Source organism: Sorex fumeus, unplaced genomic scaffold (genome assembly GCF_029834395.1).
Source record: "Sorex fumeus unplaced genomic scaffold, SorFum_2.1 ptg000021l, whole genome shotgun sequence".
NCBI classification, from domain to species: Eukaryota; Metazoa; Chordata; class Mammalia; order Eulipotyphla; family Soricidae; genus Sorex; species Sorex fumeus.
Window position 1 is genome coordinate 11,234,295 of NW_026606078.1, and position 17,921 is coordinate 11,252,215.

At 45.0% G+C, this 17,921-nt stretch overlaps 1 gene segment (V, D, J or C); it reads right to left on the bottom strand.

Annotated features, from left to right (window-relative positions):
• Nucleotides 1-264: 264 nt before the first annotated feature.
• LOC130022838 (immunoglobulin lambda variable 3-21-like) lies at nt 265-16,278 on the bottom strand. The segment is given in 3 exon segments: nt 265-572; nt 15,691-16,017; nt 16,221-16,278. Coding segments are annotated over 3 exon segments (681 nt in total).
• Nucleotides 16,279-17,921: the final 1,643 nt, after the last annotated feature.

The window sequence follows — 17,921 nt, forward strand, 5'->3', positions numbered from 1 at the left end:
TGGTAGTTGGGGATCAAACTAGGCTTGCTGCATTCAAGGCAAGAATCTTACTTGCTGTTATGGCTCTAGTCCTCAAGAGTTTTGTGTTCATAAAGGATAAATGAAGATCCAGGAGCATAGAGAACCACCTCTTGCTCGAGATCATGATCAGAGCAGGGAAGTTGCCTATCTCCCCAAGCCTCAGTTACTGAGCACAGTGAGGTTGAGCACCAGGCCAGAACAGGAGGTTCTTACCCCACTTCCCCAGAGCCTGTGCCACTGTGCTCACTGCCAGCTGCTCCCAATGCTAACAGCTGCTAAACAGTAATAGTCGGCCTCATCCTCAGTCTGGACTCCTGTGATGGTCAGGGTGGCCATGTTGCCAGGCTTGTGGCCAGAGAACCGGTCAGGAATCCCTGAGGGCCGCTTGTTATCACTGTAGATGACCAGCACTGGGGCCTGGCCTGGCTTCTGCTGGTACCAGGAAACAATTTTGCCTCCAATATTGTCTCCTGCACAGGTCATCTTGGCCTCCCCTCTTGGGCTCACAGAGACTGAGGGCGGCTGATTCACTTCATAGGAAGATACAGAACCTGAAAGAGAGAAGGAGAGGTCAGGAAAAGAGGAATCTCAGTCTTCCAGATCCCAATCTTCATAACCTGTAGTAATTCTGTGGGACCTACCCCCTACCCCCTATCTCCATCAGGGTGATGGGAATCCTACCTCAGTGCCCTACTGAGCTCAAACTCAGGACCAAGATGGTCCCAGAGCACTGGGCTTGGGGCTGCTGTGAGTCTGGACCCCTCATCTGTGCAGTGAGCCAGGAGGCCCAGGAGGAGCGGGGCCCAGGCCATGATGAGCGGCTGGGATCCTGGCAACTGAGGCTGAACTCCTCCTGGTCCCCTCTTATCCCCTCAGGCAGAGAGCTGCTGGCTATGCAAATCAGCCAGGCTAAGTGGTACTGCTGGGTGTCATGGCTGCAGAAAAGGGCCCAGACCCAAGGGACACAGGAAGGGGGAGGGCTGGCCCAGCAGTCCCCACCTGCTGCTTAGTGATATCTCCCTGACTATTTTGTCTTTGTTATGGTAATTTTGTCTGTTTAGGAGCTATTTTAGGGCTTTGACACATTGTGTTTTTAGAATAAATTATAAATGACATGAAATATTGGCTTAAATTACAAGATTTTACATTAAAATATATTTTTATAGTTGGTTTCCTTCACTTTTGGGGACATTCATACAGTAATAAAAATAACTTTATTCCTTAATTCAAGTAAAGGATAGAGAATCCTTCTTGTTAATAGATACCAAAGGACATTAAAATGTTAAACTGACTAGATAGTATTCTCTGGACCAAAAATATTTCAGATCCTGTGGCTTGAGAGATAATACAGCGAGGAGTGTGATTCCATGTGCAGGACCTGCCCAGTTTGATCCCTGTCACCACATATTGTCCAAGCGTGCAGAGTCAGAATTCCTGAGTATGACCAGGTATGTTGCGCGCGTGTGTGCGCACACACACACACACACACACACACACACACACACACACATTTCATATCCTAGGTGCCCTGCTTGAAAACAATACTGCTTAGATTCCCAGCACTATGTGCTCCTGTACCCAGCATAACTGAGGAGAGCTCTGGATTCCCCACAGCACCCTTCCAGTGGCTGAGTAATCTCTGACACCACAAGGTTTGATCAGCATCACAGTTCCTCAGAACCTCTTTAGAATGCATCACAGTTTCCCCAGTTCCCTACAATACCCCAACCCTATTCATACCACAGGCCCTGCCATTTGCCACGCAACAAAGTTCAGATTCAAAAGGAGTCAAAGAAAAGAAGCAAGGAAGAAAGGAAGGGAGGAAGGAAGGAAGGAAGGAAGGAAGGAGGGACAGAGGGAGGGAGAGAGAGAGGGAAGGAAGGAAGGAGGGAGGGAAGGAAAGAAGGAAGGAAGAAAGAAAAAGAAAGAAGAAAGAAAGAAAGGAAGGAAGGAAGAAAGAAAGAAAGAAAGAAAGAAAGAAAGAAAGAAAGAAAGATGCTCATCACTGTTAGGTGGTAGGAAAATAAATACCTTTTCCTTAGGTAAAGTAAAGTCCCTCCCGTTAATCATCGATTTGCTCGAGTGGGCCCAGTAATGTCTCTATTGGAGACTTTGTTGTTACTTTGTTTGGCATATCGAATACGTCACGGGGAGTTTGCCAGGCTCTGCCATGCGGGCGAGATACTCTTGGAAGCTTGCCGGGATCTCCGAGAGGGGCGGAGGAATCAACTCGGGTCGGCCATGTTGGCTGCGTGCAAGGCAAACACCCTACCTCTGTGCTATCACTCCAGCCCTTCCTTAGGTATGAGGTTGATTACTAAACACCAGCACCCTGGACATTTACATTTACTTAGTTAGACACGCCTTCGCCCTGACCCACCCTAGCTCCTTTGGACCCCATGATTCTCTGCTGCCCTCTCTTGGTTAATCTGTGAAGTGGGAGGGAGTGGGAAGTCCTAGCAGAAAGAAAGTCAGGAAAGATTCAGATCACAGGGCTCAGGGGCTGAGTCAGTATCTACTGGGAGCATCCAGGGAGGAGGAGTGAGCGTCTTCTCTGTGGATCCTGGGTTTCATAGGATCAGTTTGCAGGGAAATTGAAAATATGATTAAGGATGCTTATTGAATTGAATTGGAGGTTGATTCGTCGACCCACTGCTCAGGCCCCAGAATTAGGGTTATGTCTATCATGGACAGGCCATTGAGTGTGGATGGTTTTCACTTTGAAACTTAAGCTTTCTAATTTTCATATGATAGGCATGAATGGTCGGTAGATAGCACAGTGGTAAGGCATTTGCCTTGCACGCAGACGGCCTGGCCAAGCTGGGTTCAATTCCTCCACCCCTCTCGGAGAACCCTGCAAGTTACTGAGAGTATCTCGCTCACACAGCAAAGCCTGGCAAGCTACCCGTGATGTATTTATATGCCAAACACAGTAACCACAAGTCTCACAATGGAGATGTTACTGGTGCCCGCTCCAGTAAATCGATGAACAACTGGAGGACAGTGCTACAGGAATGAAGGTATTCTCACATAATAGATGAACAATGGTTCAAATGCAACTGTAGCACTGCTGAGGATGAAACGAATTTCTTTATAAAATGCAGTGAGATATATAGTTACAAAATTATTCATGATTGAGGTTCAGTCATAAATGTTCCAACACCCATCCTTTCATCAGTGCATGTTTCCAACACCAATGTCCCCAGTTTTCCTCCTGCACGCCTGCTACCCTTTTCCTCCAAAGCTGTTCTATGCCAGACACTTTCTCTCTGTTTGTCTGTCTGTCTCATTAGGTTTAGGCACTGTGGTTTACAATACACTTACTAATAAAGGTATTGTCCATATCTTTCTCTTCTTTCAGGACTTAGTTTTTGTTCAGAATGATCATTTCCAACTATCATTGTCAAAGTGGTCTCTTCCCTGTCCTAACTTCACTCCCCTCCCTTTTTGTGGCATGCTTTTTTTCCATGAGCTATTTCCCCTGGCTCTTATTTCTATGTCTCTGTGTATTATTCACACACTGTATTGTTGCTTTTGACTTTTTATATCCCCAACTATACAAACATGGCCATCGTTGTATGTCTGTCTGTATCCCATTGTCTGATTAACTCAGCATGATCCTCTCCATGTCTATCCATGTCTCAGCAAATTTTATGACTTTTTTTTTCTAACAGCCATGTAGTGCTCCATTATGTGGATGCATCAGAGTTTCTTTCTAATCTTTTTTACTTTAAAATTTTATTTAATTTTTATGATGTTGTTCACAATCCTTCAGCAGCAGTGCTGGCTGTTGCAGCAGAAGCCAGGAAAAGCATTTGCAACGCCCGCCTGTCCTTCACCAACTACCACACCAGGATAACTGCCCTACGACGTCCTGATGGATCTATCACATCTTCCAGAAAGGCAATGGAGAAGATTATACATGACAGCTACTCGGATCTCTTCTATAGCCACGTACATCTGCCCACATACCAAATTCCACAAGATGAATATGTTGTTCCCAACGTTCTCTCTTCTGAAATCCGACATGTCATTTCATTGGTAAAGAAGCGAACAGCACCTGGCCCAGACAATGTCAGACCCGAATCAATGTCAGACCTGAAGAACCTGCCATCAGTACTCAACAATATACTGGCTTGGCTCTTCACATGCTACCTGTCTGAATGCAAGGTTCCGTCCCAATGGAAAACCTGCAGGACAGTGCTACAGTACAAGAAGGAAGACATCCACGACATTGGCAACTATCGCCCGATCTCCATGTTGTCCATCGTCTACAAGCTGTTAACTGGAGTTATCCTGAATAGGAATAGCAGAAGAGTGGATGAAGGACAACCATACAAACAATCCGGGTTCTGAAAAGGATTCAGCACGATTGACCATGTCCACACAGTAACCAAGCTCATTGAGGTTTCTCAGGAGTTCAAGATGCCGCTCTGTCATTGACTTAAAGAAGGCCTTTGATTCTGTTGAAACTGAAGCGGTCATCGAAGCACTAAGCAAACAGGGCATTCAAACTCAATACATCAGGATCCTGCATGAGCTGTATTATGTATTCACTACCAGGATCTCACCAGTTTATAAGGAAGTGATCATCCATGTCAAGGGAGGGGGTCACTCAAGGATAAGGCTCATGGAGCCTGTGGAGATGTTGGCTTTTTGTTCTGGAGGGTTTTGACTGCTTGGGCTAGTTCTCTAAGTGTGGGTGGTGGAACTCACCAACCCTGCTCTGGATTGCCCCAAATGAAATAACCTGGCATGTTCGGGGGGGGCAGTGGCATATTTGCTGTACAATAGTTTCCTTATCCACTCAACTGATCTTGGGCACAGGGTTACTTCCAGATTCTGGCTATTCTGGACAGTGCTAGAGTGCAGATTGCTTTTCTGTACTCATCCCACATGCCTCATTTTCTCCTTCTGCAAAGTGTGAAAATGAGAATGCTTGCTCAGCTTTTGTGTAGTGATTAAAGTATTTACGGGACATTATTGCAGGTGCCTTAGGTGGAGTGGGGAGGAAGGGTGTAGCCTGGAGAAAAAAGCTTTTCTGGCTCTCTGCTTGACCCCCTGCAACCATCTAAGGAGAAACCTACAAAGTCAGAACAGATAAAAGCTGCTCATCGCATCTGTATGGCATGGACGCTCATGTCCCACCTTTCCATCTATATGACTATCAAGCTATGCCTGAAGTCCACTCATTCTGCACAGCATGGGAATTGGTCCCCACAATCTGAAACCCAGTGACTATAACCTCAGACTAGGAATTGATCTTTGCAGGAAAATGATAGTCAGGCAAGTTTTATCACAGTGCTCCAGGAGCTTCATTGTTTTCCAAAGAAAAGAATTTCAGCAAGAAAAAAAAGAGTGAAGAAAACTAGTTTTATTTAAAGATATTTACTTGGATGGGCCCGAAAGAGGTTATGGTACCTGCCTTGCATGCAACTGACCTGAATTCAATCCTTAGCACTATATATATGGTCCCCAGGTCACTACCAGCAGTGATCCCTGTGTGCAGAGCCAGGGACAAGGTCTGAGCCCTGCTGGGCGTGACTCCCAATCAACACACACACATGCAAACACACACAGAGACACACTCACAAATGAGGAGGAAAAAGAGAGTAAAAACAAGGAAGAGTATGGGCTTCTCCAGAGAAAGGCCAACCCCTAAGGAGAAGGACACACTCTAAGTCGGATGCAGTGACTCCAAAATGGCGTGTCCTGAATCCTCCAGGAAACAGGGTTTGAGCCTTTCCAAGCTGCGCAGCTTGGAGCTCTTTCTACAGAAAAGAGTTATTGGCAAGGTTTGTGAAAGGAAGGAATTTTGAGCATTGGTGATATTTTTCACTGAGATTCTCTTAGGTCCTTTGCACTTGTTAAATTATCTTCAGAGGTTGTTCAGTCCTCAGGTTTGGGCTGACCATTGAGTTGTAGTCATTTAATCTTTTCCTTGCCTTGTGTTTGCCTCTTCTCTGTAGTCTTTTCCAGCCCCAAACCCTAGGGAGGGCTCATAACTGCTTCTAGTATAGCAATCAAATTAGTTTATGTTGAAAACAACCTTAAAAATGCTAATATGCCCCAGTTTATATTTTACTACACTGGATATGCATTTCCATTTAATAATCCTGAAGGCAGAGCCTGGCAAGCTACCCGTGGCATATTCGATATGCAGGAAAACAGTAACAATAATGGGTTTCATTCCCCTGACCCTGAAAGATCCTCCATATGGCAGCACTGGGAAAGATGAGTAAGGAGAGGTCGCTAAAATTTCAGGGCTGGGAAGAATGGAGACGTTATTGGAGCCCGTTCAAGTTAATCAATGTACAACAGAATGACAGTGACACAGTCAATCCTGAAGTCCAGTCACTTTTGTCTAACAACCCCTTCCAGTGAATGCCATGACAGCTTCATCCTACAATTCATCCTTTATGATGCCCGTATAAAGTCTGTCCCATGATGTGGAATTGGGAGCCAGGGACTTCATATCTCTCTGGGTCAGATCTAATTGCTGCTCTGAGTACAAACTCATGGGGTTGGAGGAGAGTATGATTCGGGTGGGACAGAGATTTATGTGTCGCTCTCCATCTGCCCATGTCACTGTGGGCTTTGCCACTGGAGTATTCCACCCACTACAATGAGAGTCAGTCTCGTGCTCTGCTGGGACACCTCCTTGTTCAGGGTGGCCATATTCCTCAGTTGGAGTCAGAGAAGCAGTCAGGGATCCTTGAGGGCTGGTTATTATCAGCAGAGATGACCAGCACAGGGACCTGGCCAAGCTTCTGCTGGTACCAGTGAATAGCATTTCTTATCTCTGGGTTGTCTCAGAGCAGGTGATCTTGTCTATTTGTACCAGGCCCACTGACCTGGAAGATGACTGGGTCAGCTTAAAGGAGGCCACAGCGTCTTGAGAGAAAGGAGAGGAGACAGGGTTGAACAGGAAGGCCTCTGGCCCAGGAGGTCCCACAATGAGTCTGTGTCAGTGTGGAGCTCAGGATTTGGGGCAGACCTGTGGGGCTAATACTCTGGAGTAGCATCTGTGCAGACAGTAAGGGGAGGGAGCAGGGGAAGGGACCAGGCCATGATGGATGCACTCCAGAGCACTGCTTGAGCCCACTACACTGTTGGGATCTACAGCATATTCTTATATCCTCTTTGCCCTGTGGGATAAAGATGGTTTGCTCTCATGCTTCAAGTTTACTCCTCTTCTGGTTAGAAGAAGATCTTAGCACACACAGGATGCAAAGCAGGTCCCTTAAGGGAGAATAGATTGCAATCAACGAAACTGAGCTGCTTCTAACTCAGAATATCAATTTTCTCATTGATGTCTGTGATCAAAATCAGCTTCCAGGACTTTCTCCTCTTCATACTGGCCTGTGTTTTGTCCCGGGAGTTCTCATGTGTGAAGTGTACCGGATGTTTGGTGAGGCAGCTGGCTGGAGTCTGTCAAATACAGACACACGAGACAGGAAATGTGACCTTGAAACCAGTCACTCTTCCCTTCTGAAACTTCCTTTCTGGCTATCCAGAGACTTTTTGAATTAGATCAGAGTTGGACTGAAAGAGGGAAGAAGAGGTTAAAGAACAGTGGTCAAGGCTACCTGAACATGCCTAAAACTCCGGAATCAGAGTTTCTGATCAAATAAGTGTGAGACCCTTGCTTTCACAGTAAGTCTCGTACTGTGCCTGGCTTCTATCAGTGTACCAGGTGAACCTGACCTTCACAGTGAGGCCTGTGCAGACTCAGGAAGTGTGATGTACTAAACCTTGGATACCTGTTGCCCCCAGGGTCTGTCCCTCTGAATCCCCTCTGGGAAACACCAGCTTCTGTCCTCTAAACTCCAGGATGCAAGTTAGTGCCCCCTCCCCCCCCTCCCCGTCCCCCGGAAGAGTTCAGATGAAGAACTTCTCACCTGCAGGTAATTCCAAACCTCAGGAGGGTTCATAATAAAGGCCTCACTCTTTCAAGAGGTGTCAGCTATTTCCCCCTAATCCACCCAGATTTGTTTAGAAAAGTCACATGTGGCAAGAAGGGAGAAGGAGACAGATGTATTTCTGAGAATTATGTTCCAGCACTAACATGCAATCACCTTCTTTGTCAGTTTTTGTGAGAAGAAAGAAAAGAGCCATGTTCTTTTATAGTGTTGAGATTCATAGAAGCCAATGATGACTTAGAAGATTTAGACTTTCTTCTCTGGAAAGTCTTGAAACCAAGACTCAAAGTCCCTTTACCTCATAAGTGAAGCTGAGACCATTGATGCTAGGCACCAAAGCTCAGTGTGCACTTGGATCATTGTCAGTATATCTGCTCCTTTGATGAATTCATTCAGACATCTCATAGTGTGGAGTAGATTTCTTCACAGCTTAATTGTATTTGGTTATAGTTTTTTACTTTATTTTTGTTTATTTGGGGGCCATACCTTGCATTTCCTGTTTCAGACTCAGGAATTACTCCTGGTGTTCTTGGAGGACCATCTTGATAGCCTGGGTATGAACCCACGTTGTCTTCTACAAGGCAAAAATTCTACCTAGTGTACTATCTCTCCAGACCCTAGCTCATTGTCTGTGGTTGACATTGTCTATCTTGGTGTACTCAGATCTCAAAAGCTCTTTCCATGAAATGCAAATCAGACCTTTTGTGGCACCCTTTTTCTTGGGGTCCCTAGAGGAGAGATGGATCAATCAAGTACTTTGGGCTGATCTGAGGAACTATGGAGTCTCCTCTGAGTCACAGAACACTTCCTCACTTTAGGGGCATTTGGTTGTAAACAGATCTCACAAGATCCAAAACAACCCACAATCCTTTTTGCTCTTGGCTTTGTCTCACAGGCTCTGTGAACTCCTTTGATCTGAACCAGTCACCTCTAGTGTTGGCGGGTATATCAGGAAGAACCAGGAGCATAAGCAATGGAGATAAGATGGACATAACATATACTGTGTTCTGATGCACAGCTGTCAGATATATCTGTGAGGCAGAAAGCTGGTGCTTCATCTCACCCAGGCCGTGTGGGGCTCTGTTGGAACATGGAGTGATCAATGCAGTCACAGGCTACTTGGAACAACACAGCAGTGTCCCAGGGTACTAAACTGCACGCAATCCCAGGCCTCATTTTCTGTTGTTTGCAATGTCACCAAAAGCCCACATATTACCTGAACTATGGAGGAAATTGTCCTTTGAAATTGATGCCAATATTGGCTAACATATTATTTTTAGGAATTATTCATAGTATTTGTGGTTTTTCTATTCCAGCATAGAAAAACAGCCCAACTCCACTTCCCCTTGTTATGAAATCACCTTGGTCCTTGCCCAATCAGCATTTGTCCAGTCAAGGCACAGTGTCTCACTCCTACTAGCATCCCGCACCCCAGGCACCCGATTGACTGAAATTAATGTGTGGTGTGTCTGATTCACTTTTGCTGTGTCTGCCTGACGTTAATCTTGGGAGACTCCACTGTCATCCTCAATATCTCTGGTGCTTCGTCACAGGGGAGGGCAACCATCTCCAAGGGTGCAATGTTTCGGGACCTTAGTCAGGACAGACTGACTACCAGTCGTGTTTTGAGCACAAATATGGTTGGGTGGCTAAAAGGCCAAGGCACCTGGTGCTGGAGGGAAGAGATATGGTTCCCTGGGGGTTTCTGGGTGTAGCCTCCTCCCTGACACCTGCGCTCAATGGGCATGGAGTTGCTCAGAGTGTGTCCTCAGAGGAGCAGCCCAGAGGGTGGCCTGGAAGCTGACAGACTTGATAATCCTGTGTCTCTCCCTGTACAGGTTCTTGCTGAATGTGCCCCTAGTCCATTTGGACAGGATGACCCCTGAGGAGGAATTAGTCATGTGGGTAAGAGCCCCATAGGTGCCCATTCTTGATCCTGGCACCAGATTTCAGGCAAAGGAGTGGAAATCCCCTGGACACAGTTGAAGATTTATGAACAATCTTTTGGTGGCTAGTAATCATAAAAGAATACCTCACCATATGAGCCATTGACCAAGACAAACCTATTTTCTCAACTACTTTTTTATTGCATAAATTGAGAGCTTTGTTCTTAGAGAATTGCTAGCTTTCTCACCTCCTATATCTGCTCTATTGATATGTAACTTATGTAAACTTTGATTCCAGTCTCCTCTAATCCCCCTCACTGCATTACAATGTACCACACAAATTGCATTCTTTATGAAAGCACTGTTGTATCAAATAAAAGTCTCCAATTAACTATCAGTCATTGGTCCATATTGTTATTTCCAGGTAACAATTCAAGTCTGATTTCATGAGCCATCAGCTAGGAACAAGAACAGGGACAGTTATCTTCATGGCCTGGTTCAGCCAGACTGTGGACACCGCATGGTCCTGCTGAAGCTGCAATTGTTTCGGAGGTCATCCGCGGACACGTGAGCTTGCTGACTGCAGAGCTCTCTTTTCGGTCGTGTGGGAATTCTCACTTCCTCTGGCTTATCCCCCAAGGCCTTGGGTCCACCTAGTTCTAGGGGCTCCGCATCCTGCTCTCATATACAGAGGTTTATAGTGTTGTAGAGAAACGTAGAGAACTGTAGAGGATATTTTCCCCACAAGCCACAGGCATGTTGTGTGGAGGACAGGGAAGTGTTCCAGAGGATGTCTAGGCAGAAACAGTTAAATATGGGCTTTTCTGGTTCTCAGTCAGCTAGAGTTAGTCTGAACCTCCTGCTTTATCACATAAGTCATGTCCCTCCCCATTTACCTTCCCTTGACTCCCCTACTCTTTCCCTTCTTTCCCTCCCTTCATCCATATTGCCGACCTCCTCTCCCTTCTCTCCCCACTTCTCTCCACCTCTTCCAGTCTCTCCCCTACTCCATCCCGCGCTTCCCTTCTTCTCCCTGTCCTCAAGTGACTTACAAAATCACAGATAATTTCACTTCTTACCCAAATTTTAACATGTGTTATCTTATACAAGGGAACTCTTGGTAAAGAAGTAACTGATTTAACTAGTACATTCTTCTTATCATATATTTTTCCCTTTAGGGGTCACACCCAGCGATGCACAGTGTTGCTCCTGGCTTTGCACTCAGTTATTACTCATGGTGGTGCTCAGGGGGGCCACATGGAATGCTGAGAATTGAACCTGGGTTCGCCACGTGCCAGGCAAATGCCGTATCTGCCGTGCTATTGCTCCAGCCCTAACTAGTACATTCTTGTCTGTCTTCTTGGTATATATCGCAGAAACCAAGAAAGCAGATGGCAAATGGCTGGATGACTGAGAATGAAGTTAATTTGCAGGAGGTCAAAAGGGATAGTGACTGGGGCTCATCTTTATGAAAGGGTGGGTAAAAAGCTGGATGGTGTGAGAAGAATCAGAATCGGAAAGGCTCATCCTCACTGATCCCTTGGATCTATTCTGCCAGATTGTTATTTTGAAAATTTCCACCTAGGACTATAATATACCAAACCTTCCATCTGTTGCATGGGGGAAAGGTAAGGAGGCCCTGGTAATATATGATGGGGAAAGGTGTCTGAAATCTAAACCAGTCCCAAAGCAATGAAGACTTTTAATACAAAGGATTCATCTGAGACACCCAGAGAGTCATTAAGATGCAGAAATCCCAGCATTTGAAGATAATGCAAAGGATCCCAAAGAAGAGAGGTAGTTGAACCCCAGAGGAGAGACTCCACCTCTGGTACAAGTACAGGAGAAGAATATCAGAAGAAGGACACAATCTGCTCCCAGCTCTTTCAGTTCACAGCCACCCTAACAACAGACTTGAGGGTGGGGGTGTGCTGCAGTTTAGAAAAACTATATAAACAAACTTGGCAGAGAGAGACACACACTTGCTGCCCACATCTCCCTGCTTAATAAGAAGTGGACTTCACACTTTGGTTCATTTTCCTGCTCTGGGGAAATCATCCCTATATTTGTGCTTGGAATGTGTACTGTTACTTGCCAATCTGGAGAAGCCCGTGATCTCTTCTAAGCATGAATTATTGTTTTCCTCTCTCCTTCCTTCTCTTTATTAACCCAATAAACTTGTTTGACTTCAGTATTTATCACCTCCTAAAATTCTTTTCAGTAAGGGAAAGGCGATGAGCCCCCAAAACCTGGGTTAGATTTAGGACTGATTTCCTTTCCTGAAAAGAGCAATTTCCGGATGCAGACTGAGTCCACATTTCCCCTAGAAATCGGGTGGCAGGGATCAGCTATCAGGATGGGCAGAATAGGTGGACTACAGGTGCAGCTTGATGGATGCCTTGTGAGGTTTGTGGACCATGAGTGTCCATGTCATGCATGGGCTCATCACAGACTTCTATGAGTCCTGAATTCCCCAGGTTTCCCCAGTGTTGGAGGTAAGTAGATGGGAGTGGCAGTTTCCTTCTAGAGACTGATGTCTCTCTCCCCACTTCACATAAACCACCTATGGAACCAACTCACTCTTCTACTCATCCACTGGTGGGGGTTGAGGCTACCACTGTCAACACAATCTTTTCAGGGATCTGGCTTATGATGGCAGAAGCATGGCACAGGTCATATGTGTTGATGAATGGGGTAATGTTGGATAACACTGGGTTGTTCTTGCTGCTCCCACATGGAACTTAAAGCTAATTGAGTTATTCTCATAACAGTGCCCCTGAGGCACACACAATTCCGTCATGCACTAATAATCCTATATTGCTTTTCTCTTCCCTTTAAGTCACTTGTATGATTTATTTAGCAATGTCCTTCTCATATAGACACAGGAAGACAATTGATGCTATACTTTGTAACATGGAGGTTAATTGACTCCAAAATAATATTTATTCTTAGGCATCCATATTTACTTGACTTACGCCTCAGTTGCCCTTAGAGTCTAGCACACAAAGAGCAGGATCCGACCAAGGGACTGGATACACTCAGGGCAAGCTGCGAGCTGCCCTGGCATCATAATGGGCCAGGCCAAGGGCCATAGTACTTATCTATAAGTTAAGAGCCTGGTCATGTAAAAACTCTATCAATGACCCAAAATAAGTAACTGAAGAAGGACCCTGCTGGAATTAGGAAAGATTAATCTGGCCTGAGGATTGTGGTCTGAAATATATGGCAACATGTCCTTAGGAAGAGCAATCCTTAAGCATAGTATATCTCTTACTGTGTTCATACAAAATGACATTGCTAGAAATATTATAAGAAGTAAATTTTCTATGATTGTTTAAATGGATTACTAGCTGAGGAAAAGAGAAAGAATACACCCTGGATGGAATTCAGCCCTTGAGTGGATCTCCTAGTAATCTGGAGTGCTGAACCCTCAAGTGAGATTATTGTCCTTGAGGTAATCTCTTAAAGGAGTGGCTTTACCTGTGTTTGTTGTTATGATAATGTTCAAGCCCACCTTTGTGTATCCCCACCCTTCGTGATTTCTATATAACTATACTATAAGGTGCAAGAACGAACAACAAAGTCAGGACTAGAGGTTGGGGACAAGATGTTGAAGATTAGAAAGTTGATGATGAGATACTGAAGAACAGGAGGGGAATTGGACTTTGAGACTTTTGATTTAGGGAGTAGGAGGAAACTTGAATGATGGAACTATGATGACTACGACTAAAACAATGACTATGACTGTGCCATGAGAGGAAAGATCAGACTTTGCGGGAGAAGAGAGAGAAATAAACTGTCTACAGATCAGTCTGGGGCTGGTCCCTGTTTCTCCGTTCCCCTGGTCCTTCATTCACCGTCGCTCGATGTCTGTCCTCTAGAAATGGTTCTTGGTCACCAAATGCTCTCGCACTTTTTAGACATAGCGCTTTTTTTTTTCTCCTGGAAACTCACAGGGTAGGGCTGTCTGGCAGCTATCTCTCCAGCAGGTAGGGCCATTGGCCCTTCTTCCCAGAAGGGTCTGGCAGGGTGTCAGACTGCCGCTTACACAAATTCTATCCAAGTCAGATGATTTCCAATTTTTATGCAGCTAACAAAATTTAAAAAATATGAATTAGAACTCTTATGAGTCCATTAAAATTCACTTTGATTATTGATAGGTAATAGTTTTTTCATAATAATAGGAAGGAGTTAAGATTGGTGAGTGACATTATACTACAGAATATATGTTTATGAGATGAAAAAATGTTTCCCTGAGATTCACATAAGAGTGAAAATCAAAACAGAACTGGAGAGGAATCCTGTTGCATTCTAGAAGAAAATAACATTGGTGAAGGATTTATGAACCAACACTCATGATTAATCATGAAAATTTTAGTACATTTAGGTTGCTTTGATCCAGTTTTGCCTATACTACTAATAATGGTAGTCAATATGGAAGAGACTAACTTAACACTTAAGTTAGTAAGTTTTATTAAAAGAAAATAAGACAGTTTTATTTTTTGTTTGTTTTGTTTTAGAACCATACTCACTGGTGCTCAGGAACTATTTCTGGCTCTGTGCCAGGAGTAATACTTGGAGGAGTTCAGGGAACTTGATGTGGTCCTGGACATGCAAACCTGAATTAGCAGGGTACAAGTCAAGAATCCTAATACCTGTATTACCTCTCTGGTCCCCAAAAATATTTTTACTTTTTAATTCATATCTTTTAGACAGATGAATAGCAGAAAAATAATGAGAGACAAAGAATAAGAGAGTTTCAGTATCAAAATCTATGAGTAGGGGCTGGATAATATTGGGTACTGTGCTTGCCTTGCATTTCACCAACCCAAGTTTGATCCCTTGTATCCCATATAGTCCCCTGAGCATTACCAGCAGTAGTTCCTGATCACACATCCAGAGTATTGCTGGGTGTCATCCGCCCCCCCCAAAAAATAAAGAAAAATGTATGAGAAGATTAATGATAGAAAATTGATCTGATATGCGAAAAAGATTTTTCCCCTTTTTGTCCTTCAAAAACAAGAATGACCAAAAGGCAGTGGGGGATAGGTCGGGAGGTTAAATGTATAAGAAGAATCATTCAAGTTGAGTATCAAGTCATGGTGACATTTGTTTCCTACCCATATACATAATAGAGTGACATGGACGTTTCACAAACTTCTGATAAAAATTCTTAGCAAAATACAAAAATCCAGGTGTCATAAGTCTCAGTTGTAATAAGTGAGCAGATATTGGCATCCCATGCTTCCCCTTCCAAGGAGTCCTTCTCTAACACTGAAAAACCTGCAGTCTCATCAAAGGACAAGAGGAAAGGGAGAACACGAAGGCCACCCTGAGTCAGGGGCCACTCAGAGTCAGAGATTGTCCTTCTGGTGTCTGAATTTCCTTCACACACGTGGGATGAGGAAGTGAAGACACTACAGTGGCAGGGGCTTCAGTTTCCCCAAACACAGCTGGAGGGACTACAGATCAGCAGGTGTTGACAAAACTTGAGGAACTAAAAACATTGAATTGAAGAATTCAAATTATTGAGGGTTAAAAAGTATTTTTTTATTTCATTTTATTTTGGGGGCCTCACTTGATAATGCTCAGGACTTACTCCTATTCTACCCTCAGGGATCACTCATGGCGGGGTTCAGGGGACCATAGGGAAGTGGGGATCAAACAAGGCCTGCTGCATGCAATGCAAGGGCCTTACTCACTGAATTATTGCTCTAGTCAAGGATAAATGAAGATCCAGGAGCATAGAGAACCACCTCTTGTTCGAGATCATGATCAGAGCTAGGAAGTTGCCTGTCCCCCAAGCCTCAGTTACTGAGCACAGTGAGGGTGAGCACCAGGCCAGGGTAGGAGGTTCTTACCCACTTCCCCAGTGTCTGTGCCACTGTGCTCACTGCCAGCTGCCCGCACTGCTGCACAGTAATAGTCAGCCTCATCCTCAGCCTGGACTCCTGTGATGGTCAGGGTGGCCAGGTTGCCAGATTTGGAGCCAGAGAAGCGGTCAGGGATCCCTGAGGGCCGGTTGTTATTACTGTTGATGACCATCACTGGGGCCTTGCCTGGCTTCTGCTGATACCAGGAAACATATTTGCCTCCAATGTTGTCTCCCGCACAGGTCATCTTGGACTCCCCTCCCGGGCTCACAGAGACTGAGGGAGGCTGATTCACCTCATAGGAAGATACAGAACCTGCAAGAGAGAATGAGAGTTCAGGAAAAGAGTAATCTCAGTCTGCCAGATCCAAGTTTTCATAATCTGTAGTAATTCTGTGGGAACCCCTCCACCCTTCATCAGGGTGATGGGCATCGTATACCAGTGTTCTGCTTAGCTCAGACTAGGCAAAGATGCCCCAGACCACTGGGCCAGGGCTGCTGTGAGTCTGGACCCCTCACCTGTGCAGTGAGCCAGGAGGCCCAGGAGGAGCGGGGTCCAGGCCATGGTCAGGGGCTGGGATCCTGGCACCTGATGCTAACCTTGTCCTGGTCCCTTCTTATCCCCTCAGGAGAGAGCTGCTGACTATGCAAATAAGCCAGTCTCAGGGCTGCTGCCTGTGGTCTGTGGCTGCAGAAAAGGGCCCAAACCCAAGGAACACAGGGAGGGCACAGCTGGCCCCATAGTTCCCACCTGCTGCTTAGTGGCTCCTCCCTGTGGTTTTCTCTATGTTATGAGAACTTTGTCTACTTAGTTGGTGGCTTAAGGCACTAACACAGTATGTTTTCAAATAAATAATTTGATATATGGTATAAAATATTGGCTTAAATTACAAGGATATATCACTAAATATTTTTATAGTTGGTTTCCTACAGTTTTGAGTAAATTCATAAAATAATAAAAATCATGTTTATTACTTGATTCAAGGAAGGAATACAAGATTCTTCTTGTTACCAGATACCAAAGGAGATGAAAGTATTCAAAGACTAGATAGTAAATATTCTCTGGACCAAAAATATTTCAGATCCTGTGGCCAGAGAGTTAACACAGCGGGGAGAGTGATTCCCTGTGCCTGGCCTACTCAGGTTTGATCCCTGTCACTACGTACTGTCCCCATACCCCATCAGGAACAATACAAGAGTGCAAAGTCAGATTTCCTGAGTATAGCCAGTATAGCACTCACACACACACACACACACACACACACACACACACACACACACACACAGAAACACACACAGAAACACACACAGAAACACACACACACACACAGATTTCATATTCTAAGTGCCTTGCTTGAAGACAATTCTGCTTAGATTCCCAGCACTATGTGTTCCTGGACCGAGCATCACTGAGGACAGCCCTGGATTCCCCACAGCACCCTCCTAGTGGCTGACTAATCTCTGACATCACATGTTTTGATCAGCATCACAGTCCCCCCAGGGCCTCCTTAGAATGCATCACAGTTTCCCCAGATCCCAATGACCCCCACCGCCCTTACCCTGCAGGCCTTGTCGCTTGCCACACAACAAAGTTCAGATTCTAAAGGAGCAGTCCAAACTTTATGAACTGTGACCCCAATGATCAGAATTCAGTTGGGGGGGAGGCTTAAGAGTCTGTATCTTTTTTCAAAGAAATTGGCAATTTCTGTAAGAGGAAGGAAGGAAAGTATGAAAAACAAAAAATGAAGGAAGGAAAGAAACAAAAAAACCAAAGAAAAAACAAAGAAAATGTGAAAAAATTCCTTATCAGTGTCAGGTGATAGAAAAATCAATTAACTTTTCCTTCGGTATGAGGTTGGTTACTAAACACGTGCACCCTAAACGTTTACATTCTACAGAGTTAGACCCTGTGTTGCCCTGACCCACCCCAACTCCATTGTACCCCATGATTCTCTGCTGCCCCCTGGTGATGATTCTGTACAGTGGGGGGGGGGGGGCGGCTGGGAAGTCCTAGGACAAAGTCCAGGCCAATACAGATCACAGGGCTCAGGGGCTGAGTCACTATCTTCTGGGAGCATTCAGGGAGCAGTGAGCATTATCTCTGTGGATCCTGGGTTTCATAAGCTCAGTTCACAGGGAAACTGAAAATATGAATAAGGGTATTTGAATTGACTCAGCAGATTGGTGAGAGGATCCACTGCTCAGGCCCCAGAATTAGGA